At 37.1% G+C, this 25,267-nt stretch overlaps 5 protein-coding genes across 5 annotated transcripts; 2 read left to right on the top strand and 3 right to left on the bottom strand.

Moving 5' to 3' along the window:
* Positions 1 to 3,046: 3,046 nt before the first annotated feature.
* LOC127373297 (interferon a3) lies at positions 3,047 to 4,125 on the bottom strand. Its single transcript, XM_051417653.1, has 5 exons — positions 3,950 to 4,125; positions 3,744 to 3,836; positions 3,483 to 3,632; positions 3,244 to 3,324; positions 3,047 to 3,152 (listed from the first exon to the last, which is right to left on the bottom strand). Exons 1-5 carry the CDS (start codon positions 4,082 to 4,084, stop codon positions 3,054 to 3,056), a joined length of 558 nt encoding a protein of 185 aa, XP_051273613.1. The 5' UTR covers positions 4,085 to 4,125; the 3' UTR covers positions 3,047 to 3,053.
* Positions 4,126 to 6,399: 2,274 nt separating this feature from the next.
* Positions 6,400 to 7,490, top strand: LOC127373293 (interferon a3-like). The gene is made up of 5 exons (XM_051417650.1): positions 6,400 to 6,543; positions 6,657 to 6,749; positions 6,861 to 7,010; positions 7,204 to 7,287; positions 7,383 to 7,490. Exons 1-5 carry the CDS (start codon positions 6,409 to 6,411, stop codon positions 7,479 to 7,481), a joined length of 561 nt encoding a protein of 186 aa, XP_051273610.1. The 5' UTR covers positions 6,400 to 6,408; the 3' UTR covers positions 7,482 to 7,490.
* Positions 7,491 to 13,058: 5,568 nt separating this feature from the next.
* Positions 13,059 to 14,154, bottom strand: LOC127373298 (interferon a3-like). Its single transcript, XM_051417655.1, has 5 exons — positions 13,979 to 14,154; positions 13,773 to 13,865; positions 13,512 to 13,661; positions 13,273 to 13,353; positions 13,059 to 13,181 (listed from the first exon to the last, which is right to left on the bottom strand). The coding sequence occupies exons 1-5, from the start codon at positions 14,111 to 14,113 to the stop codon at positions 13,083 to 13,085; spliced, it is 558 nt and encodes a 185-aa protein (XP_051273615.1). The 5' UTR covers positions 14,114 to 14,154; the 3' UTR covers positions 13,059 to 13,082.
* A 2,273-nt stretch (positions 14,155 to 16,427) lies between these two features.
* Positions 16,428 to 17,518, top strand: LOC127373295 (interferon a3-like). Its single transcript, XM_051417651.1, has 5 exons — positions 16,428 to 16,571; positions 16,685 to 16,777; positions 16,889 to 17,038; positions 17,232 to 17,315; positions 17,411 to 17,518. The coding sequence occupies exons 1-5, from the start codon at positions 16,437 to 16,439 to the stop codon at positions 17,507 to 17,509; spliced, it is 561 nt and encodes a 186-aa protein (XP_051273611.1). The 5' UTR covers positions 16,428 to 16,436; the 3' UTR covers positions 17,510 to 17,518.
* Positions 17,519 to 23,143: 5,625 nt separating this feature from the next.
* On the bottom strand, positions 23,144 to 24,215 carry LOC127373301 (interferon a3-like). The gene is made up of 5 exons (XM_051417658.1): positions 24,040 to 24,215; positions 23,834 to 23,926; positions 23,573 to 23,722; positions 23,334 to 23,414; positions 23,144 to 23,242 (listed from the first exon to the last, which is right to left on the bottom strand). Exons 1-5 carry the CDS (start codon positions 24,172 to 24,174, stop codon positions 23,144 to 23,146), a joined length of 558 nt encoding a protein of 185 aa, XP_051273618.1. The 5' UTR covers positions 24,175 to 24,215.
* Between the last annotated feature and the right edge of the window lie 1,052 nt (positions 24,216 to 25,267).

Below are 25,267 nucleotides of genomic sequence, written 5' to 3'. Positions count from 1 at the left end.
TTCATCGGCAGCCCAAACTCCGTGTTCATTGTGAGCTGTAGTGAAATCTCCAACTTCACCATCAGCACTGGTCCAAGCTCCATCGCCACAGTCAAGTCCGTCTCGAAGTCCACTTGGATTTCTATCAGCGGTCCGAGCTCCATTGTTAAAGCCGGCAGTGGCCCAAGCTCCATCGTCAGTGACAGAAGTGGTCCAAGCTCCGTTGTCATAGAGAGGAGTGGTCCGAGCTCTATCACTGGAGGCAGCAACTGTCCAAGCTCTGTCTTCAAAGTCTGTAGTTGTCTCATCAGGGTCATCATCAACAGCAAAGAGTTGCTCAAAAACTGGGAAATGGCTGAAAAATAATGTGGAAGTCAAACAAAGCATTTATCCAAAATATTCCCTATCAGTAACAGCAACAATGAGGTTTATTTGATAGGATAACTTATGTAAAATATATATGAAGACTGGGGATGGGCCAATATACGATTAATTGTGACAATAAAAAAACATGAGTGACTTCAAACAGCTATCTAACTGCTGATGTACAGTCCTTTATTGATTTCTTGATTAATTTTGAATGTCTACAAGTGCCTGTCACCACATCGGAAGGTTTGACTTTCCCACTGTGTCCCCACAAGAAAAAGTTAAACCAAATACTATGGATTCCTAACAACAACAGGGAGGTCAGGTGATCTGTTATGCAATAAAAAAATGTGTTATCAGGATAGTATTGTTAATTATTTTGGCCAGGATAATGGTGACATTAAATTTTAATATTGTCCCATGCATAATCAAGTCAGGAATTTTAAAATCACACATCCTACATTTTCACATAGACCTTTAAAGCCATATTTATAGAATCTGAACACCCTGCTGCCCCCACAGTGGTGGCATCAAAAAATACAGTGTGCAACATGCAGACTACACCATTTTTCAGTGGTACTATCTCAGTCTTTTGGAGTACAAAAACTTTGATTTGATTTGAATTACTCTCACGCCACTAGCGTTTATCTGCAGTGGGGTCCACACCAATTTCATTGAAAAGGTCTGCCTTACCTGATCTCCTGCTCAGGGTTTTAGAAGATGATCCTTGCTGGTTTTTGTGTGAATTCCACATTGTTTTCTCTTTCGCTCTCCGTGTTTTACAACTGTCCTTCCTAGTACGCTCTATGTGTTTCATCGATACGTTTGTAGAGTTTTGTCTTTGTGTTTGTCACCTTACCTGCTGATACAGAATGTGTATAAGTTACTCTTTGTAAAGTTCTAAAAGAATGATTCTAGAACCTGATGTCATAAAAAAGAATCTTTTTTCTTTCATCTTGATTATTTTCTTTTTCTTTTTTTTTACTGTATAATTAGTTAATGCTTTTATATCTATTTTTTTTGTGTGTTGTTTTTATTCCTTTTTTTTAACTTATGTGAAGTGTCTTTGGGTTCCTAGAAAAGCGCTCTATAAATGACATGTATTATTATTTTTTTATTATTATTATTATTTGGCAATATTCTGTTTGTTACACTCATACCAATTAAACAAACTGAAGTGAATTCAACTCCAATTAAAGACACATGGCTTTGAGGTCATACTCTGTGTTCTTCCATTCTGCATAATTGGGCAGGGACCCAATTTCAAAAAATAAATATCCTAAAAGCTACAATACGTAAATTAAACCTGGGACTCGACCTCTCTGACATAGAAACATTTCAACAGACCTGTTAGTCTCATATGCTCACCATCTTATATATACCACCATAATGGCTTCCAGAGGATGTATCCAAACAACTCTGGTGATCCACTGAAGTCTCCTCGATCACCACTGTGAAGTTGACTTTTGTTGTTTTGAGCAAAATATCTTTACAACTATCAGATGGATTGCCATGAAATTTGGCACAGACATGCATGTCTACCTCAGGGTGAATTGTAATAACCTTGGTGAGCCACTGATTTTTCATATAGCGCCATCTTCTGGTCAAACATTTTTATTTGCCCAGCAGTACTTTGTTTAGTGGCCTTTGTTGTTGCTCCAAAAATTTGCTGATCTGAAAATACTACGACAACCAAAGGGGAGAATGAACATTTAGTCAATTTATTTCAACAAATTACAACTTCTCGCTCAAAACACGGAATAAAAAACAGAAAAAACAAATACTTGTAGACTTATCAATACAATAGATAATGAGTAACACTAACAGTTACTTACTAGAGGCGTGTAAATCACCAGGTGGATCTGGTTCTGTTGCATGCTCACCCGGTTCCGGTTCTGGTGCTCATTCTCCTATGCTAGCTCCTGTTCTAGTGGTTTAAACAAACCTTCCCCAGTCGGGGAAAGAGTTAACTTATAGGACCGCTAAGTGCCATAGGACACTCTGGTATTTTGTTGTCTAGCTAAATGTTGTCTATTTCTGCCACAGCAAAAGAGCATTATTATCTGTGAAACAACAGGGAATTTTATTTTTTATTTAACTTTATTTTAGGCACGTAATCTCACTGAGACACAGGGTCTCATTTACAAGAGAGTCCTCTCTTGACTCGTGTTACTGTTCAGTTTTTATTCTCTGACTGGACAATTTCATTCATTTCTGTCTTGTACCTTCAGTAGGTTTAAGAACTGTGATGATCAGAATGATCCTCAGACATCAGGTATTACTGTAGAAATCTGAATGAAGCCTCGCATTTTCCTGTATGTTGTTTGATCTGACTCATTAAAAAGAAAATCTGCATGTTTTTTGTATGCAAAAGGATTTTAAAAAACCCACCCACACATTTCTATTTGCTGGAAAAAAAATGTTTATTGTCTATAAATAATGTATAAAAAATATAAAAGTACATAAAATTTTGTTCAATGCTAATTAAAAAAATAAATACAGAATAAAAATTTAATAATTAGATAAATAAATACATGAATAAATAGATAAATAAATAGACTTTATGTAGTTGTGTACTTCATACTGACTGTGTAGAATATCAAGTAATCGATTGAAACACAAACAACTCAATTCAATAAATAGATAAAAAAAAATAAAAAGACTTAAATAAATAAAATAAAATAAATTAATCTGACAGGTAACAGCTTTTAGTTGGTGGTGAGTAGAGATGAAACCAGCTGGTCCGCTCTCATCAGATGGGTTTTGATTTCCTTCCTGATCAGCTCCCAGGCTTCAGCACTGTGGCCCTACAGACAGAAGAATATTAGCATTATTAGAACATGATAGATACTGTAGATAGATTGATACATAGAAATATAGATAGATACACAAACCTACCATTTTCTTTAGGACGTGGCTTGAAAGTTTCATGAAATACATTTGCAGCTTCTTGTTAGTCTTGTGGCCGTGGCTCCCAATCTAAATGAATTACAACAACATGAATTAAAACCTGTTCATTTGGCACATGCACTATTAATGGATCCTTTCAGTCAACAGGATTTAGCATGACTGATGTTTGTCTTTAAGTTTTAAATGTAAGGGAACAAGTAAGGTTATGTTAATCCACTGAGACTCACACAGGAGCGAAGGTTGTCAGCCTGCTGGGTTACAACATTGACAAAGTCCTCCACTGTGTTCTCCTCCCATGATGCAGAGCTGTGATCCTCCTCAAACAGGGCAGCCGTCTCATTAAGAATCTGAACTGTGAAGGCAAGTTGATCCTCAGCCTGGAAGAAGAAGAAGTAGAAGAATATATAACAGATATAACAACCCACACAAATCAATAATCACGTGTTATATTTTGTATTTCACTTAGACAGAAGTTGAGGATGACTTACTGATGCTTTGGACGCCTGTCTGTACAGAAGATTAGGGAAGGCCACAGTGTCCTCCACTTCAGCATCCTCAGTGGTGTTAGTGGAGTTATTAGCCTGCATCACACACACAAACACACACACATCATGTGTTGAAGTAAACAGACAGTAAAGTAAACTCATTCAGTTCAGATAATTCACTGACTTTAAACAATAAGAAATCCACTTACCATCGTATCCAGTAGAGCCAAAGAGTTTTCACTGTGCTGTCTGAATTTATGATCCATGATCCATCTGCAGCTCAGCGAGGAGCCTGCACTGTACAGACTGAGAGACAGGCACACAAAGAAAATCCTGTTGAGCATTTTCAAAAAGGTAGAGATTGTCTTTGTATAGAGTAAATTCAGATGAGTGCTGGTTGTGTTGAGGCAGACCTGCAGTGCCTCCTTTATACTGTAGGACGCACCTGTTTCTGTTTCCACCTGTGGTAAACACAACGTGTTTTATGAGGTTTACATACATGGTTAGACATTTCGGATTTGGAGTAGTGAAAAAAATCTCCCACAATAATTGTTATTAAAAATGATCCTTTGAAAATGTGTTTCATATAGAAAACACAGTTCACTCTCTTTTGATTTTCTGATTGATTGATTTTGATTTGATTTTCTCGTCATGCGCACAAAGTGCTCAACCCTCGTGGGTTGACAAGACACCAAAAACATTCAGTTGCACTGATAAAACATTAAATGATAAAATTTTAGATTACAGATAAATTATAGATTATTATAAGGCTGCGTCTCAAACTAAATATTCTGTCTTCTCTCCCTCAAAAAGTTGGCTTCTTCCTTCTTGAAGCACAATTCAAGTTTTTCATGATCATCAAGCCAAAAAGAGTGGCATTAAACCTTCCGGTCTGTAGGGCTAATGGGAATGTTCCTGAACGCAACTGTGTCTCTAATTTAAGTTACAGCCTACTTTACATATAGTGGAGACAATAAGTTCGTATGTTTGGTTTCTACCATATATCAACAGACCATTTTTCTCTACATGAGAAACATTTTACTCCTAATCTCCTGAATATCACAAAGCAAACTGTTCTGGAAAGTGAATGACAAAACGTTTAAATAAAATAAATATCTCAGCTCATATAAATTATATTGGAATAGTTTACTACGATGATATTTCATATATATATATAGGATTATAGGAATAGTGCTGCGGGTTTTAAAGCAAAATAGAATATTTAACTATTAAATTAAATTATCTTTGAATATAAATGAGCTGACTGATAATGATTTTCGGCTGTTTTATCTATTAAGTTGAGTTAGTTTACAGTGATTACAGATTTCATGTTTTTGACCGTCATCACCTCCCTTTCACTCTGCACGCGACGGTAAATGTATTTAAAATGCTTTTTAAACTGTTGGAATTGCATCATTAGTCCCTATGTGGATCGATAATAATCAATAATGGTTACAGCAGTGATTAAAGCGGAAGTCCCAACACAGAGAGAAAATGAAAGTGAGCTCTGACGCTCGTTCATATGAAGTGATCAGTGACATTTCACGTTGTTTTCACTAGAACATGGCGGCTTCAACGTGAGAACCAGACAGCCTGTGGAGAAGGGGATTCTCCTTCACCTTTTATTTTACACATCAGAGCACATATTCAGCCTGATACAGACACATATATCACATTGTATTATATTAGGACTGTAAGCCTGCAGAGTGTGGACAAACGTGTGTCAATAGATTACATATTGATAAGTATAGATAACACAAGATAACATAACATAACATAACATAAGCCTTTATTGTGAAATTCAGTTGTTGCAGCAGCACAATGACATAAATAATCACAGATAAATACAAAAAGAAAAATGTCCCCAAAATACATTTTTATTATTATCTCTATTTATGGGGGATTATTTCTGTGCTCGTGCTTCTGCAACAGCTGGATTTCACAATAAAACGCTCCTGTTATCTTCTGACCTACGTAGGCTATCCACAGTCTGCTGCAGGGACTTTCATTCTCTCTGTGCTGGAACTTCCGCTTTATGGCACCTTCTGGACACAGCGCACTCACTCCCTTATCCTTTATTGATTATTATGAATCCACTACCACAAATGATGCAATATACGGCATCAAAAACAAACGGAATTATCAGAAAGATGCAAAATACGAAACACTGTAAACAAACAAAATTGGATAAATAAATGTTAAAATAGCCTATAATTATTATCAGTCAGGTGATTTCAATTCAATCACAACTAGAGTGTCTACTTTTCTGTTTGCCTTTAAAATCGCTATAATATTCCTATAATAACCATCGTTTCCACTATCGAATAAAAGTAAAATATTTGTGTTTGTCTGTTTGTGTTTAGAGGTTTTCTATAAAAATGCATTTTCTATGGTTTTACAAAATAGGATCATTTTTTAACATGTTTATCTGGCTTTATATTTGACCTTTGTTTTGATATTTATTCATGCTTTTATTGTGGGAGAATTTCTTTCACAGGTCAAATCGAAATGTGACAGCTTAAACCTCGTTTACGTTGTGTTTACCACAGGTGGAAACAGAAACAGGTGCGTCCTACAGTATAAAGGAGGCACTGCAGGTCTGCTCCAACACAACACCAGCACTCATCTGAACTTACTCTATACAAAGTCAATCTCTACCTTTTTGAAAATGCTCAACAGGATTTTCTTTGTGTGCCTGTCTCTCAGTCTGTACAGTGCAGGCTCCTCGCTGAGCTGCAGATGGATCATGGATCATAAATTCAGACAGCACAGTAAAAACTCTTTGGCTCTACTGGATACGATGGTAAGTGGACTTCTTATTGTTTAAAGTCAGTGAATTATCTGAACTGAATGAGTTTACTTTACTGTCTGTTTACTTCAACACATGATGTGTGTGTGTTTGTGTGTGTGATGCAGGCTAATAACTCCACTAACACCACTGAGGATGCTGAAGTGGAGGACACTGTGGCCTTCCCTAATCTTCTGTACAGACAGGCGTCCAAAGCATCAGTAAGTCATCCTCAACTTCTGTCTAAGTGAAATACAAAATATAACACGTGATTATTGATTTGTGTGGGTTGTTATATCTGTTATATATTCTTCTACTTCTTCTTCTTCCAGGCTGAGGATCAACTTGCCTTCACAGTTCAGATTCTTAATGAGACGGCTGCCCTGTTTGAGGAGGATCACAGCTCTGCATCATGGGAGGAGAACACAGTGGAAGACTTTGTCAATGTTGTAACCCGGCAGGCTGACAACCTTCGCTCCTGTGTGAGTAGAAACTTTTAGTGACACCACTGAACTGATTTCAGCTTCTATTACATTCATATACATTTCCAAGGAATTACTGATGAATGTGCCAGTTAAACAGCTCCACAGTGACTGTGTAAGGAAGATTTCTTTGAACACATTACAGGTGAAATAAACTGTTTTCTAAATATTCATTTTCTTTTAATTCATTTAGATTGGGAGCCACGGCCACAAGAAGAAGAACACAAAGCTGCACATGCACTTCAAGAGACTCTCACACCATGTCCTAAAGAAAATGGTCAGTCTATTTTATTCCTATATCATTTTGGTCTTATAGATATGAGATATTGTATTTTTGATGTTCTAATAATGCTAATATTCTTCTGTCTGTAGGGTCACAGTGCTGAAGCCTGGGAGCTGATCAGGAAAGAAATCAAAACCCATCTGATGAGAGCAGACCAGCTGGTTTCATCTCTACTCACCACCAACTAAAAGCTGTTACCTGTCAGATTAATTTATTTTATTACATAAAGTCTATCTTTTTTTAAAAATCTATTTATTGAATTAATTTTGTACTTCAATCCATTACTTGATGTTCTACACAGTATGTATGAAGTACACAACTACATGAAGTTTATTTATTTATTTTTCTATTTATTCATGCATTTATTTATCTAATTATTAAGTTTTGATTCTGCAAAATGAGAGCAGACCAGCAGGTTTCATCTCTACTTACCAAAGCTGTTATCTTTCTGTCAGATTAACAATGTGTTTATTTATTACATGTCTATTTATTTATCTATTTATTCATGTATTTATTGAATTGAGTTGTTTGTATTTTTATAAAATGTCTACACAGTCAGTATTTTTTATAAATTAAAATGTTATTATTGAAGTTTATTTATTCAAATTTTTCATACCTGCAAAAGCAAATAAAAATAAGACTTTCTCCAGCAAATGGATGTGTTTTTATTGTTTTCTCTCCTGTGACATAAACAAAAGGCATACAGATTCTTTAACATAGTGAAACAATCTTTGCTCAAGCTCTGATGAACAACCAATGTCTGTTTCTGTAGGACTGGGTCTAGTTTGCATGCTCGCCATAGTTGGCCTTATTTGGTCCAGTAAAAAGTTGTTGGTAGAGACTCGTAGCCACTCCAGATCACCGATGGAGAAATCGTCTGTGTCATGTTACCATGATAAAAGAGGTCGAGTCCAGTTCATGTGAAGCTGCCACAGGGAAAGGTCTGTGGGAGATCTCCAGTGCTGAAGTCAGTTTCGGGGTTTTTGTTTTTCTGTGGCCCTGACAAAGAGAAAGTTGACATCCTCTGAGATTTTGATGAATCTTCCTGCACGTTTGTCTCATCTCTCTGAGCCGCTGAGTTTTCTTGGTTTTTATTTCTGTTAGTTAGGTTTATGGGAGAGGGAAGAAGCACTGATCCCACGGCCCCTATTCAAGCTGCTTCTCTTGTTTTTGATTTTTATTTTGCCCATCAGACCTGTTGATTGTTTTGAATAGTTCTGACATTTTCTTATTTTATTTTTTATTATTTATCCCAAAATGGACTATTTGATTATGTTCTTTTCCAAAAGGCTGTATGAGGGATTGTAATATTCTTCCACTGAGCAGAAATGTGTTTATTAGTTTTATTATTGTTACATAAACAAAGGGGAAGCAGAATTTCTTTTTGAAAGAGTCCAATCAAACAACACACAGGAACATGTGAGGCCTCTTTCAGATTTCTACAGTAATACGATTTCTGATGATCACGTACAGTACTCACACCTAGTCAAGGTTTAAGATAGTACTGATATTAAATTGTCAGAGAATTTAAACCAAAAAAGTATTTTGAGTGCACAAGTACAATTCTTATCTTTTTTAAAATACTTTATTAAGCTTTTATTGCCTTTAATTAATAGCGATAGCTGAAGAGTGGCTCTACCAGGTGAGCTACCAGGATGCTAACCTGGTAGAGCCAATTCTAGATATTTAAAATCTCAGTTGTGTCATGATTAAAAATAAATTCATCTTGTATCTTGTATACGTAGAAATTCAAACCGGTTACATACAGTCACATACACAATCATATACAGTACAGCAAATAGTGCAATCTATATGAAGGACATTTTTCATATCGATCACAGGTCTGTTTTCCTTATGAAATTATTTACCCAACAATTCCCACCAAGAGCAAGCCATTGGCAACAGGGGCAAGGAAAAACTTCTTTTTAAGAAGCAGAAACCTCGGGCAGAGCCAGGCTCAAGGTGGGCAGCCGTCTGCCTCGACCGGTTGGGTTTAGAGAGAAAGAGAGAGAAAGGGAGAGAGGGGGGGTAGAAGGGGGTAAGAGAGGGGGGTAGAAGGGGGTAAGAGAGAGGGGTAGGAGGGGCTAAGAGAGAGGGGTAGAAGGGAGTAAGAGAGGGGGTAGAAGGGGGTAAGAGAGAGGGGTAGAAGGGAGTAAGAGAGGGGGGTAGAAGGGAGTAAGAGAGGGGGTAAAGGGAGTAAGAGAGGGGGTAGGAGGGGGTAAGAGAGAGGGGTAGAAGGGGGTAAGAGAGGGGGGTAGAAAGGGGTAAGAGAGAAGGGTAGGAGGGGGTAAGAGAGAGGGGTAGAAGGGGGGTAAGAGAGGGTAAGAGGGGAACACTGTGTTGTCCGAGCTCCTTTTTTTCTTCCTTCCTCTATGTCCTGGGTGAGAATTCTTCCTCTGGATTAATGGGCACCATACAGGAACACGATTTTCAGTCCTCATTATGTGTCCTTTCTCAGGCTCCAAGATCACAGTCAGAGGTGGTCCATGCTCTGCTGTCACATACAGCAGTGGAGCTTCTTTTAGCTCTGGTGAGCTCAACATGAGCACTTTCGTAAGCTCTGTCATCACAGTATACAGCATAGGCCCAAACTGTGGAGCTTCTTTTAACTCTGGTGTCACAAAGAGTACTGGTCCAAACTCTGTTATCCCAGCTAACAGTGGTTCAAGCTCAGGCATCAAACTGTGTAGTAGTGCGAGCTCTGTCATCACACACTGCAGCTGCAGAAACTCAGAGTTCATCGGCAGCCCAAACTCCGTGTTCATTGTGAGCTGTAGTGAAATCTCCAACTTCACCATCAGCACTGGTCCAAGCTCCATCGCCACAGTCAAGTCCGTCTCGAAGTCCACTTGGATTTCTATCAGCGGTCCGAGCTCCATTGTTAAAGCCGGCAGTGGCCCAAGCTCCATCGTCAGTGACAGAAGTGGTCCAAGCTCCGTTGTCATAGAGAGGAGTGGTCCGAGCTCTATCACTGGAGGCAGCAACTGTCCAAGCTCTGTCTTCAAAGTCTGTAGTTGTCTCATCAGGGTCATCATCAACAGCAAAGAGTTGCTCAAAAACTGGGAAATGGCTGAAAAATAATGTGGAAGTCAAACAAAGCATTTATCCAAAATATTCCCTATCAGTAACAGCAACAATGAGGTTTATTTGATAGGATAACTTATGTAAAATATATATGAAGACTGGGGATGGGCCAATATACGATTAATTGTGACAATAAAAAAACATGAGTGACTTCAAACAGCTATCTAACTGCTGATGTACAGTCCTTTATTGATTTCTTGATTAATTTTGAATGTCTACAAGTGCCTGTCACCACATCGGAAGGTTTGACTTTCCCACTGTGTCCCCACAAGAAAAGTTAAACCAAATACTATGGATTCCTAACAACAACAGGGAGGTCAGGTGATCTGTTATGCAATAAAAAAATGTGTTATCAGGATAGTATTGTTAATTATTTTGGCCAGGATAATGGTGACATTAAATTTTAATATTGTCCCATGCATAATCAAGTCAGGAATTTTAAAATCACACATCCTACATTTTCGCATAGACCTTTAAAGCCATATTTATAGAATCTGAACACCCTGCTGCCCCCACAGTGGTGGCATCAAAAAATACAGTGTGCAACATGCAGACTACACCATTTTTCAGTGGTACTATCTCAGTCTTTTGGAGTACAAAAACTTTGATTTGATTTGATTTACTCTCACGCCACTAGTGTTTATCTGCAGTGGAGTCCACACCAATTTCAGTGAAAAGGTCTGCCTTACCTGATCTCCTGCTCAGGGTTTTAGAAGATGATCCTTGCTGGTTTTTGTGTGAATTCCACATTGTTTTCTCTTTCGCTCTCTGTGTTTTACAACTGTCCTTCCTAGTACGCTCTATGTGTTTCATCGATACGTTTGAAGAGTTTTGTCTTTGTGTTTGTCACCTTACCTGCTGATACAGAATGTGTATAAGTTACTCTTTGTAAAGTTCTAAAAGAATGATTCTAGAACCTGATGTCATAAAATAGAACCTTTTTTCTTTCATCTTGATTATTTTCTTTTTCTTTTTTTTACTGTATAATTAGTTAATGCTTTTATATCTATTTTTTTTAGTGTGTTGTTTTTATTACCTTTTTTTATTTTTTAACTTATGTGAAGTGTCTTTGGGTTCCTAGAAAAGCGCTCTATAAATGACATGTATTATTATTTTTATTATTATTATTATTATTTGGCAATATTCTGTTTGTTACACTCATACCAATTAAACAAACTGAAGTGAATTCAACTCCAATTAAAGACACATGGCTTTGAGGTCATACTCTGTGTTCTTCCATTCTGCATAATTGGGCAGGGACCCAATTTCAAAAAATAAATATCCTAAAAGATACAATACGTAAATTAAACCTGGGACTCGACCTCTTTGACATAGAAACATTTCAACAGACCTGTTAATCTCATATGCTCACCATCTTATATATACCACCATAATGGCTTCCAGAGGATGTATCCAAACAACTCTGGTGATCCACTGAAGTCTCCTCGATCACCACTGTGAAGTTGACTTTTGTTGTTTTGAGCAAAATATCTTTACAACTATCAGATGGATTGCCATGGAATTTGGCACAGACTTTCATGTCTAACTCAGGGTGAATTGTAATAACCTTGGTGAGCCACTGATTTTTCATATAGCGCCATCTTCTGGTCAAACATTTTTATTTGCCCAGCAGTACTTTGTTTAGTGGCCTTTGTTGTTGCTCCAAAAATTTGCTGATCTGAAAATACTACGACAACCAAAGGGGAGAATGAACATTTAGTCAATTTATTTCAACAAATTACAACTTCTCGCTCAAAACACGGAATAAAAAACAGAAAAAACAAATACTTGTAGACTTATCAATACAATAGATAATGAGTAACACTAACAGTTACTTACTAGAGGCGTGTAAATCACCAGGCCTCCGTTGGTCATGGAGGCTATGGATCTGGTTCTGTTGCATGCTCACCCGGTTCCGGTTCTGGTGCTCATTCTCCTATGCTAGCTCCTGTTCTAGTGGTTTAAACAAACCTTCCCCAGTCGGGGAAAGAGTTAACTTATAGGACCGCTAAGTGCCATAGGACACTCTGGTATTTTGATGTCTAGCTAAATGTTGTCTATTTCTGCCACAGCAAAAGAGCATTATTATCTGTGAAACAACAGGGAATTTTATTTTTTATTTAACTTTATTTTAGGCACGTAATCTCACTGAGACACAGGGTCTCATTTACAAGAGAGTCCTCTCTTGACTCATGTTACTGTTCAGTTTTTATTCTCTGACTGGACAATTTCATTCATTTCTGTCTTGTACCTTCAATAGGTTTAAGAACTGTGATGATCAGAATGATCCTCAGACATCAGGTATTACTGTAGAAATCTGAATGAAGCCTCACATTTTCCTGTATGTTGTTTGATCTGACTCATTAAAAGAAAATCTGCATGTTTTTTGTATGCAAAAGGATTTTAAAAAACCCACCCACACATTTCTATTTGCTGGAAAAAAAATGTTTATTGTCTATAAATAATGTATAAAAAATATAAAAGTACATAAAATTTTGTTCAATGCTAATTAAAAAAATAAATACAGAATAAAAATGTAATAATTAGATAAATAAATACATGAATAAATAGATAAATAAATAGACTTTATGTAGTTGTGTACTTCATACTGACTGTGTAGAATATCAAGTAATCGATTGAAACACAAACAACTCAATTCAATAAATAGATAAAAAAAAATAAATTAATCTGACAGGTAACAGCTTTTAGTTGGTGGTGAGTAGAGATGAAACCAGCTGGTCCGCTCTCATCAGATGGGTTTTGATTTCATTCCTGATCAACTCCCAGGCTTCAGCACTGTGGCCCTACGGACAGAAGAATATTAGCATTATTAGAACATGATAGATACTGTAGATAGATTGATACATAGAAATATAGATAGATACACAAACCTACCATTTTCTTTATGACGTGGCTTGAAAGTTTCATGAAATACATTTGTAGCTTCTTGTTAGTCTTGTGGCCGTGGCTCCCAATCTAAATGAATTACAACAACATGAATTAAAACCTGTTCATTTGGCACATGCACTATTAATGGATCCTTTCAATCAACAGGATTTAGCATAACTGATGTTTGTCTTTAAGTTTTAAATGTAAGGGAACAAGTAAGGTTATGTTAATCCACTGAGACTCACACAGGAGCGAAGGTTGTCAGCCTGCTGGGTTACAACATTGACAAAGTCCTCCACTGTGTTCTCCTCCCATGATGCAGAGCTGTGATCCTCCTCAAACAGGGCAGCCGTCTCATTAAGAATCTGAACTGTGAAGGCAAGTTGATCCTCAGCCTGGAAGAAGAAGAAGTAGAAGAATATATAACAGATATAACAACCCACACAAATCAATAATCACGTGTTATATTTTGTATTTCACTTAGACAGAAGTTGAGGATGACTTACTGATGCTTTGGACGCCTGTCTGTACAGAAGATTAGGGAAGGCCACAGTGTCCTCCACTTCAGCATCCTCAGTGGTGTTAGTGGAGTTATTAGCCTGCATCACACACACAAACACACACACATCATGTGTTGAAGTAAACACACAGTAAAGTAAACTCATTCAGTTCAGATAATTCACTGACTTTAAACAATAAGAAGTCCACTTACCATCGTATCCAGTAGAGCCAAAGAGTTTTCACTGTGCTGTCTGAATTTATGATCCATGATCCATCTGCAGCTCAGCGAGGAGCCTGCACTGTACAGACTGAGAGACAGGCACACAAAGAAAATCCTGTTGAGCATTTTCAAAAAGGTAGAGATTGTCTTTGTATAGAGTAAATTCAGATGAGTGCTGGTTGTGTTGAGGCAGACCTGCAGTGCCTCCCTTTATACTGTAGGACGCACCTGTTTCTGTTTCCACCTGTGGTAAACACAACGTGTTTTATGAGGTTTACATACATGGTTAGACATTTCGGATTTGGAGTAGTGAAAAAAATCTCCCACAATAATTGTTATTAAAAATGATCCTTTGAAAATGTGTTTCATATAGAAAACACAGTTCACTCTCTTTTGATTTTCTGATTGATTGATTTTGATTTGATTTTCTCGTCATGCGCACAAAGTGCTCAACCCTCGTGGGTTGACAAGACACCAAAAACATTCAGTTGCACTGATAAAACATTAAATGATAAAATTATAGATTATAGATAAATTATAGATTATTATAAGGCTACGTCTCAAACTAAATATTCTGTCTTCTCTCCCTCAAAAAGTTCGCTTCTTCCTTCTTGAAGCACAATTCAAGTTTTTCATGATCATCAAGCCAAAAAGAGTGGCATTAAACCTTCCGGTCTGTAGGGCTAATGGGAATGTTCCTGAACGCAACTGTGTCTCTAATTTAAGTTACAGCCTACTTTACATATAGTGGAGACAATAAGTTCGTATGTTTGGTTTCTACCATATATCAACAGACCATTTTTCTCTACATGAGAAACATTTTACTCCTAATCTCCTGAATATCACAAAGCAAACTGTTCTGGAAAGTGAATGACAAAATGTTTAAATAAAATAAATATTTCAGCTCATATAAATTATATTGGAATAGGTTACTACGATGATATTTCATATATATATAGGATTATAGGAATAGTGCTGCGGGTTTTAAAGCAAAATAGAATATTTCATTTTTAAATTAAATTATCTTTGAATATCAATGAGCTGACTGATAATGATTTTAGGCTGTTTTATCTATTAAGTTGAGTTAGTTTACAGTGATTACAGATTTCATGTTTTTGACCGTCATCACCTCCCTTTCACTCTGCACGCGACGGAAAATGTATTTAAAATGCTTTTTAAACTGTTGGAATTGCATCATTAGTCCCTATGTGGATCGATAATAATCAATAATGATTACAGCAGTGATTAAAGCGGAAGTCCCAACACAGAGAGAAAATGAAAGTGAGCTCTGACGCTCGTTCATATGAAGTGATCAGCGACATTTCACGTTGTTTTCACTAGAACATGGCGGCTTCAACGTGAGAACCAGACAGCCTGTGGAGAAGGGGATTCTCCTTCACCTTTTATTTTACACATCAGAGCACATATTCAGCCTGATACAGACACATATATCACATTGTATTATATTAGGACTGTAAGCCTGCAGAGTGTGGACAAACGTGTGTCAATAGATTACATATTGATAAGTATAGATAACACAAGATAACATAACATAACATAACATAAGCCTTTATTGTGAAATTCAGTTGTTGCAGCAGCACAATGACATAAATAATCACAGATAAATACAAAAAGAAAAATTTCCCCAAAATACATTTTTATTATTATCTCTATTTATGGGGGATTATTTCTGTGCTCGTGCTTCTGCAACAGCTGGATTTCACAATAAAACGCTCCTGTTATCTTCTGACCTACGTAGGCTATCCACAGTCTGCTGCAGGGACTTTCATTCTCTCTGTGCTGGAACTTCCGCTTTATGGCACCTTCTGGACACAGCGCACTCACTCCCTTATCCTTTATTGATTATTATGAATCCACTACCACAAATGATGCAATATACGGCATCAAAAACAAACGGAATTATCAGAAAGATGCAAAATACGAAACACTGTAAACAAACAAAATTGGATAAATAAATGTTAAAATAGCCTATAATTATTATCAGTCAGGTGATTTCAATTCAATCACAACTAGAGTGTCTACTTTTCTGTTTGCCTTTAAAATCGCTATAATATTCCTATAATAACCATCGTTTCCACTATCGAATAAAAGTAAAATATTTGTGTTTGTCTGTTTGTGTTTAGAGGTTTTCTATAAAAATGCATTTTCTATGGTTTTACAAAATAGGATCATTTTTTAACATGTTTATCTGGCTTTATATTTGACCTTTGTTTTGATATTTATTCATGCTTTTATTGTGGGAGAATTTCTTTCACAGGTCAAATCGAAATGTGACAGCTTAAACCTCGTTTACGTTGTGTTTACCACAGGTGGAAACAGAAACAGGTGCGTCCTACAGTATAAAGGAGGCACTGCAGGTCTGCTCCAACACAACACCAGCACTCATCTGAACTTACTCTATACAAAGTCAATCTCTACCTTTTTGAAAATGCTCAACAGGATTTTCTTTGTGTGCCTGTCTCTCAGTCTGTACAGTGCAGGCTCCTCGCTGAGCTGCAGATGGATCATGGATCATAAATTCAGACAGCACAGTAAAAACTCTTTGGCTCTACTGGATACGATGGTAAGTGGACTTCTTATTGTTTAAAGTCAGTGAATTATCTGAACTGAATGAGTTTACTTTACTGTCTGTTTACTTCAACACATGATGTGTGTGTGTTTGTGTGTGTGATGCAGGCTAATAACTCCACTAACACCACTGAGGATGCTGAAGTGGAGGACACTGTGGCCTTCCCTAATCTTCTGTACAGACAGGCGTCCAAAGCATCAGTAAGTCATCCTCAACTTCTGTCTAAGTGAAATACAAAATATAACACGTGATTATTGATTTGTGTGGGTTGTTATATCTGTTATATATTCTTCTACTTCTTCTTCTTCCAGGCTGAGGATCAACTTGCCTTCACAGTTCAGATTCTTAATGAGACGGCTGCCCTGTTTGAGGAGGATCACAGCTCTGCATCATGGGAGGAGAACACAGTGGAAGACTTTGTCAATGTTGTAACCCGGCAGGCTGACAACCTTCGTTCCTGTGTGAGTAGAAACTTTTAGTGACACCACTGAACTGATTTCAGCTTCTATTACATTCATATACATTTCCAATGAATTACTGATGAATGTGCCAGTTAAACAGCTCCACAGTGACTGTGTAAGGAAGATTTCTTTGAACACATTACAGGTGAAATAAACTGTTTTCTAAATATTCATTTTCTTGTAATTCATTTAGATTGGGAGCCACGGCCACAAGAAGAAGAACACAAAGCTGCACATGCACTTCAAGAGACTCTCACACCATGTCCTAAAGAAAATGGTCAGTCTATTTTATTCCTATATCATTTTGGTCTTATAGATATGAGATATTGTATTTTTGATGTTCTAATAATGCTAATATTCTTCTGTCTGTAGGGTCACAGTGCTGAAGCCTGGGAGCTGATCAGGAAAGAAATCAAAACCCATCTGATGAGAGCAGACCAGCTGGTTTCATCTCTACTCACCACCAACTAAAAGCTGTTACCTGTCAGATTAATTTATTTTATTACATAAAGTCTATCTTTTTTTAAAAATCTATTTATTGAATTAATTTTGTACTTCAATCCATTACTTGATGTTCTACACAGTATGTATGAAGTACACAACTACATGAAGTTTATTTATTTATTTTTCTATTTATTCATGCATTTATTTATCTAATTATTAAGTTTTGATTCTGCAAAATGAGAGCAGACCAGCAGGTTTCATCTCTACTTACCAAAGCTGTTATCTTTCTGTCAGATTAACAATGTGTTTATTTATTACATGTCTATTTGTTTATCTATTTATTCATGTATTTATTGAATTGAGTTGTTTGTATTTTTATAAAATGTCTACACAGTCAGTATTTTTTATAAATTAAAATGTTATTATTGAAGTTTATTTATTCAAATTTTTCATACCTGCAAAAGCAAATAAAAATAAGACTTTCTCCAGCAAATGGATGTGTTTTTATTGTTTTCTCTCCTGTGACATAAACAAAAGGCATACAGATTCTTTAACATAGTGAAACAATCTTTGCTCAAGCACTGATGAACAACCAATGTCTGTTTCTGTAGGACTGGGTCTAGTTTGCATGCTCGCCATAGTTGGCCTTATTTGGTCCAGTAAAAAGTTGTTGGTAGAGACTCGTAGCCACTCCAGATCACCGATGGAGAAATCGTCTGTGTCATGTTACCATGATAAAAGAGGTCGAGTCCAGTTCATGTGAAGCTGCCACAGGGAAAGGTCTGTGGGAGATCTCCAGTGCTGAAGTCAGTTTCGGGGTTTTTGTTTTTCTGTGGCCCTGACAAAGAGAAAGTTGACATCCTCTGAGATTTTGATGAATCTTCCTGCACGTTTGTCTCATCTCTCTGAGCCGCTGAGTTTTCTTGGTTTTTATTTCTGTTAGTTAGGTTTATGGGAGAGGGAAGAAGCACTGATCCCACGGCCCCTATTCAAGCTGCTTCTCTTGTTTTTGATTTTTATTTTGCCCATCAGACCTGTTGATTGTTTTGAATAGTTCTGACATTTTCTTATTTTATTTTTTATTATTTATCCCAAAATGGACTATTTGATTATGTTCTTTTCCAAAAGGCTGTATGGGGGATTGTAATATTCTTCCACTGAGCAGAAATATGTTTATTAGTTTTATTATTGTTACATAAACAAAGGGGAAGCAGAATTTCTTTTTGAAAGAGTCCAATCAAACAACACACAGGAACATGTGAGGCCTCTTTCAGATTTCTACAGTAATACGATTTCTGATGATCACGTACAGTACTCACACCTAGTCAAGGTTTAAGATAGTACTGATATTAAATTGTCAGAGAATTTAAACCAAAAAAGTATTTTGAGTGCACAAGTACAATTCTTATCTTTTTTAAAATACTTTATTAAGCTTTTATTGCCTTTAATTAATAGCGATAGCTGAAGAGTGGCTCTACCAGGTGAGCTACCAGGATGCTCACCTGGTAGATCCAATTCTAGATATTTAAAATCTCAGTTGTGTCATGATTAAAAATAAATTCATCTTGTATCTTGTATACGTAGAAATTCAAATCGGTTACATACAGTCACATACACAATCATATACAGTACAGCAAATAGTGCAATCTATATGAAGGACATTTTTCATATCGATCACAGGTCTGTTTTCCTTATGAAATTATTTACCCAACAATTCCCACCAAGAGCAAGCCATTGGCAACAGGGGCAAGGAAAAACTTCTTTTTAAGAAGCAGAAACCTCGGGCAGAGCCAGGCTCAAGGTGGGCAGCCGTCTGCCTCGACCGGTTGGGTTTAGAGAGAAAGAGAGAGAAAGGGAGAGAGAGGGGGGTAGAAGGGGGTAAGAGAGGGGGGTAGAAGGGGGGTAAGAGAGAGGTGTAGGAGGGGCTAAGAGAGAGGGGTAGAAGGGAGTAAGAGAGGGGGTAGAAGGGGGGTAAGAGAGAGGGGTAGAAGGGAGTAAGAGAGGGGGGTAGAAGGGAGTAAGAGAGGGGGGTAGAAGGGAGTAAGAGAGGGGGTAGGAGGGGGTAAGAGAGAGGGGTAGAAGGGGGGTAAGAGAGGGGGGTAGAAAGGGGTAAGAGAGAGGGGTAGGAGGGGGTAAGAGAGAGGGGTAGAAGGGGGTAAGAGAGGGTAAGAGGGGAACACTGTGTTGTCCGAGCTCCTTTTTTTTCTTCCTTCCTCTATGTCCTGGGTGAGAATTCTTCCTCTGGATTAATGGGCACCATACAGGAACACGATTTTCAGTCCTCATTATGTGTCCTTTCTCAGGCTCCAAGATCACAGTCAGAGGTGGTCCATGCTCTGCTGTCACATACAGCAGTGGAGCTTCTTTTAGCTCTGGTGAGCTCAACATGAGCACTTTCGTAAGCTCTGTCATCACAGTATACAGCATAGGCCCAAACTGTGGAGCTTCTTTTAACTCTGGTGTCACAAAGAGTACTGGTCCAAACTCTGTTATCCCAGCTAACAGTGGTTCAAGCTCAGGCATCAAACTGTGTAGTAGTGCGAGCTCTGTCATCACACACTGCAGCTGCAGGAAACTCAGAGTTCATCGGCAGCCCAAACTCCGTGTTCATTGTGAGCTGTAGTGAAATCTCCAACTTCACCATCAGCACTGGTCCAAGCTCCATCGCCACAGTCAAGTCCGTCTCGAAGTCCACTTGGATTTCTATCAGCGGTCCGAGCTCCATTGTTAAAGCCGGCAGTGGCCCAAGCTCCATCGTCAGTGACAGAAGTGGTCCAAGCTCCGTTGTCATAGAGAGGAGTGGTCCGAGCTCTATCACTGGAGGCAGCAACTGTCCAAGCTCTGTCTTCAAAGTCTGTAGTTGTCTCATCAGGGTCATCATCAACAGCAAAGAGTTGCTCAAAAACTGGGAAATGGCTGAAAAATAATGTGGAAGTCAAACAAAGCATTTATCCAAAATATTCCCTATCAGTAACAGCAACAATGAGGTTTATTTGATAGGATAACTTATGTAAAATATATATGAAGACTGGGGATGGGCCAATATACGATTAATTGTGACAATAAAAAAACATGAGTGACTTCAAACAGCTATCTAACTGCTGATGTACAGTCCTTTATTGATTTCTTGATTAATTTTGAATGTCTACAAGTGCCTGTCACCACATCGGAAGGTTTGACTTTCCCACTGTGTCCCCACAAGAAAAAGTTAAACCAAATACTATGGATTCCTAACAACAACAGGGAGGTCAGGTGATCTGTTATGCAATAAAAAAATGTGTTATCAGGATAGTATTGTTAATTATTTTGGCCAGGATAATGGTGACATTAAATTTTAATATTGTCCCATGCATAATCAAGTCAGGAATTTTAAAATCACACATCCTACATTTTCACATAGACCTTTAAAGCCATATTTATAGAATCTGAACACCCTGCTGCCCCCACAGTGGTGGCATCAAAAAATACAGTGTGCAACATGCAGACTACACCATTTTTCAGTGGTACTATCTCAGTCTTTTGGAGTACAAAAACTTTGATTTGATTTGAATTACTCTCACGCCACTAGTGTTTATCTGCAGTGGGGTCCACACCAATTTCATTGAAAAGGTCTGCCTTACCTGATCTCCTGCTCAGGGTTTTAGAAGATGATCCTTGCTGGTTTTTGTGTGAATTCCACATTGTTTTCTCTTTCGCTCTCTGTGTTTTACAACTGTCCTTCCTAGTACGCTCTATGTGTTTCATCGATACGTTTGTAGAGTTTTGTCTTTGTGTTTGTCACCTTACCTGCTGATACAGAATGTGTATAAGTTACTCTTTGTAAAGTTCTAAAAGAATGATTCTAGAACCTGATGTCATAAAATAGAACTTTTTTTCTTTCATCTTGATTATTTTTTCTTTTTTTTTTTTTACTGTATAATTAGTTAATGCTTTTATATCTATTTTTTTTGTGTGTGTTGTTTTTATTCCTTTTTTTTTTTAACTTATGTGAAGTGTCTTTGGGTTCCTAGAAAAGCGCTCTATAAATGACATGTATTATTATTTTTTATTATTATTATTATTTGGCAATATTCTGTTTGTTACACTCATACCAATTAAACAAACTGAAGTGAATTCAACTCCAATTAAAGACACATGGCTTTGAGGTCATACTCTGTGTTCTTCCATTCTGCATAATTGGGCAGGGACCCAATTTCAAAAAATAAATATCCTAAAAGCTACAATACGTAAATTAAACCTGGGACTCGACCTCTTTGACATAGAAACATTTCAACAGACCTGTTAGTCTCATATGCTCACCATCTTATATATACCACCATAATGGCTTCCAGAGGATGTATCCAAACAACTCTGGTGATCCACTGAAGTCTCCTCGATCACCACTGTGAAGTTGACTTTTGTTGTTTTGAGCAAAATATCTTTACAACTATCAGATGGATTGCCATGAAATTTGGCACAGACATGCATGTCTACCTCAGGGTGAATTGTAATAACCTTGATGAACCACTGATTTTTCATATAGCGCCATCTTCTGGTCAAACATTTTTATTTGCCCAGCAGTACTTTGTTTAGTGGCCTTTGTTGTTGCTCCAAAAATTTGCTGATCTGAAAATACTACGACAACCAAAGGGGAGAATGAACATTTAGTCAATTTATTTCAACAAATTACAACTTCTCGCTCAAAACACGGAATAAAAAACAGAAAAAACAAATACTTGTAGACTTATCAATACAATAGATAATGAGTAACACTAACAGTTACTTACTAGAGGCGTGTAAATCACCAGGCCTCCGTTGGTCATGGAGGCTATGGATCTGGTTCTGTTGCATGCTCACCCGGTTCCGGTTCTGGTGCTCATTCTCCTATGCTAGCTCCTGTTCTAGTGGTTTAAACAAACCTTCCCCAGTCGGGGAAAGAGTTAACTTATAGGACCGCTAAGTGCCATAGGACACTCTGGTATTTTGTTGTCTAGCTAAATGTTGTCTATTTCTGCCACAGCAAAAGAGCATTATTATCTGTGAAACAACAGGGAATTTTATTTTTTATTTAACTTTATTTTAGGCACGTAATCTCACTGAGACACAGGGTCTCATTTACAAGAGAGTCCTCTCTTGACTCGTGTTACTGTTCAGTTTTTATTCTCTGACTGGACAATTTCATTCATTTCTGTCTTGTACCTTCAGTAGGTTTAAGAACTGTGATGATCAGAATGATCCTCAGACATCAGGTATTACTGTAGAAATCTGAATGAAGCCTCACATTTTCCTGTATGTTGTTTGATCTGACTCATTAAAAAGAAAATCTGCATGTTTTTTGTATGCAAAAGGATTTTAAAAAACCCACCCACACATTTCTATTTGCTGGAAAAAAAATGTTTATTGTCTACAAATAATGTATAAAAAATATAAAAGTACATAAAATTTTGTTCAATGCTAATTAAAAAAATAAATACAGAATAAAAATGTAATAATTAGATAAATAAATACATGAATAAATAGATAAATAAATAGACTTTATGTAGTTGTGTACTTCATACTGACTGTGTAGAATATCAAGTAATCGATTGAAACACAAACAACTCAATTCAATAAATAGATAAAAAAAAAAAAAAAGACTTAAATAAATAAAATAAAATAAATTCATCTGACAGGTAACAGCTTTTAGTTGGTGGTGAGTAGAGATGAAACCAGCTGGTCCGCTCTCATCAGATGGGTTTTGATTTTCTTCCTGATCAGCTCCCAGGCTTCAGCACTATGGCCCTACGGACAGAAGAATATTAGCATTATTAGAACATGATAGATACTGTAGATAGATTGATACATAGAAATATAGATAGATACACAAACCTACCATTTTCTTTAGGACGTGGCTTGAAAGTTTCATGAAATACATTTGTAGCTTCTTGTTAGTCTTGTGGCCGTGGCTCCCAATCTAAATGAATTACAACAACATGAATTAAAACCTGTTCATTTGGCACATGCACTATTAATGGATCCTTTCAGTCAACAGGATTTAGCATAACTGATGTTTGTCTTTAAGTTTTAAATGTAAGGGAACAAGTAAGGTTATATTAATCCACTGAGACTCACACAGGAGCGAAGGTTGTCAGCCTGCTGGGTTACAACATTGACAAAGTCCTCCACTGTGTTCTCCTCCCATGATGCAGAGCTGTGATCCTCCTCAAACAGGGCAGCCGTCTCATTAAGAATCTGAACTGTGAAAGCAAGTTGATCCTCAGCCTGGAAGAAGAAGAAGTAGAAGAATATATAACAGATATAACAACCCACACAAATCAATAATCACGTGTTATATTTTGTATTTCACTTAGACAGAAGTTGAGGATGACTTACTGATGCTTTGGACGCCTGTCTGTACAGAAGATTAGGGAAGGCCACAGTGTCCTCCACTTCAGCATCCTCAGTGGTGTTAGTGGAGTTATTAGCCTGCATCACACACACAAACACACACACATCATGTGTTGAAGTAAACAGACAGTAAAGTAAACTCATTCAGTTCAGATAATTCACTGACTTTAAACAATAAGAAGTCCACTTACCATCGTATCCAGTAGAGCCAAAGAGTTTTCACTGTGCTGTCTGAATTTATGATCCATGATCCATCTGCAGCTCAGCGAGGAGCCTGCACTGTACAGACTGAGAGACAGGCACACAAAGAAAATCCTGTTGAGCATTTTCAAAAAGGTAGAGATTGTCTTTGTATAGAGTAAATTCAGATGAGTGCTGGTTGTGTTGAAGCAGACCTGCAGTGCCTCCTTTATACTGTAGGACGCACCTGTTTCTGTTTCCACCTGTGGTAAACACAACGTGTTTTATGAGGTTTACATACATGGTTAGACATTTCGGATTTGGAGTAGTGAAAAAAATCTCCCACAATAATTGTTATTAAAAATTATCCTTTGAAAATGTGTTTCATATAGAAAACACAGTTCACTCTCTTTTGATTTTCTGATTGATTGATTTTGATTTGATTTTCTCGTCATGCGCACAAAGTGCTCAACCCTCGTGGGTTGACAAGACACCAAAAACATTCAGTTGCACTGATAAAACATTAAATGATAAAATTATAGATTATAGATAAATTAAAGATTATTATAAGGCTGCGTCTCAAACTAAATATTCTGTCTTCTCTCCCTCAAAAAGTTGGCTTCTTCCTTCTTGAAGCACAATTCAAGTTTTTCATGATCATCAAGCCAAAAAGAGTGGCATTAAACCTTCCGGTCTGTAGGGCTAATGGGAATGTTCCTGAACGCAACTGTGTCTCTAATTTAAGTTACAGCCTACTTTACATATAGTGGAGACAATAAGTTCGTATGTTTGGTTTCTACCATATATCAACAGACCATTTTTCTCTACATGAGAAACATTTTACTCCTAATCTCCTGAATATCACAAAGCAAACTGTTCTGGAAAGTGAATGACAAAATGTTTAAATAAAATAAATATTTCAGCTCATATAAATTATATTGGAATAGTTTACTACGATGATATTTCATATATATAGGATTATAGGAATAGTGCTGCGGGTTTTAAAGCAAAATAGAATATTTCATTTTTAAATTAAATTATCTTTGAATATAAATGAGCTGACTGATAATGATTTTCGGCTGTTTTATCTATTAAGTTGAGTTAGTTTACAGTGATTACAGATTTCATGTTTTTGACCGTCATCACCTCCCTTTCACTCTGCACGCGACGGTAAATGTATTTAAAATGCTTTTTAAACTGTTGGAATTGCATCATTAGTTCATATGTGGATCGATAATA

Source organism: Dicentrarchus labrax, unplaced genomic scaffold (genome assembly GCF_905237075.1).
Source record: "Dicentrarchus labrax unplaced genomic scaffold, dlabrax2021, whole genome shotgun sequence".
NCBI classification, from domain to species: domain Eukaryota; kingdom Metazoa; phylum Chordata; class Actinopteri; family Moronidae; genus Dicentrarchus; species Dicentrarchus labrax.
This window is presented reverse-complemented; position numbering and strand designations above follow the sequence as displayed.

Excerpts from the sequence above, each read along its gene's own strand:
- LOC127373301 (XM_051417658.1), bottom strand. The coding sequence starts at position 24,174 with ATGCTCAACAGGATTTTCTTTGTGTGCCTGTCTCTCAGTCTGTACAGT. Across the intron at positions 23,723-23,833 it reads GACAGGCGTCCAAAGCATCA|GCTGAGGATCAACTTGCTTT; the intron begins GTAAGTCATCCT and ends TTCTTCTTCCAG. Across the intron at positions 23,243-23,333 it reads GCCACGTCCTAAAGAAAATG|GGCCATAGTGCTGAAGCCTG; the intron begins GTAGGTTTGTGT and ends TTCTGTCCGTAG.
- LOC127373295 (XM_051417651.1), top strand. The coding sequence starts at position 16,437 with ATGCTCAACAGGATTTTCTTTGTGTGCCTGTCTCTCAGTCTGTACAGT. Across the intron at positions 17,039-17,231 it reads CTGACAACCTTCGTTCCTGT|ATTGGGAGCCACGGCCACAA; the intron begins GTGAGTAGAAAC and ends TAATTCATTTAG. Across the intron at positions 17,316-17,410 it reads ACCATGTCCTAAAGAAAATG|GGTCACAGTGCTGAAGCCTG; the intron begins GTCAGTCTATTT and ends TTCTGTCTGTAG.
- LOC127373298 (XM_051417655.1), bottom strand. The coding sequence starts at position 14,113 with ATGCTCAACAGGATTTTCTTTGTGTGCCTGTCTCTCAGTCTGTACAGT. Across the intron at positions 13,866-13,978 it reads TGGCTCTACTGGATACGATG|GCTAATAACTCCACTAACAC; the intron begins GTAAGTGGACTT and ends TGTGTGATGCAG. Across the intron at positions 13,662-13,772 it reads GACAGGCGTCCAAAGCATCA|GCTGAGGATCAACTTGCCTT; the intron begins GTAAGTCATCCT and ends TTCTTCTTCCAG.
- LOC127373297 (XM_051417653.1), bottom strand. The coding sequence starts at position 4,084 with ATGCTCAACAGGATTTTCTTTGTGTGCCTGTCTCTCAGTCTGTACAGT. Across the intron at positions 3,325-3,482 it reads CTGACAACCTTCGCTCCTGT|ATTGGGAGCCACGGCCACAA; the intron begins GTGAGTCTCAGT and ends TAATTCATTTAG. Across the intron at positions 3,153-3,243 it reads GCCACGTCCTAAAGAAAATG|GGCCACAGTGCTGAAGCCTG; the intron begins GTAGGTTTGTGT and ends TTCTGTCTGTAG.
- LOC127373293 (XM_051417650.1), top strand. The coding sequence starts at position 6,409 with ATGCTCAACAGGATTTTCTTTGTGTGCCTGTCTCTCAGTCTGTACAGT. Across the intron at positions 6,544-6,656 it reads TGGCTCTACTGGATACGATG|GCTAATAACTCCACTAACAC; the intron begins GTAAGTGGACTT and ends TGTGTGATGCAG. Across the intron at positions 6,750-6,860 it reads GACAGGCGTCCAAAGCATCA|GCTGAGGATCAACTTGCCTT; the intron begins GTAAGTCATCCT and ends TTCTTCTTCCAG.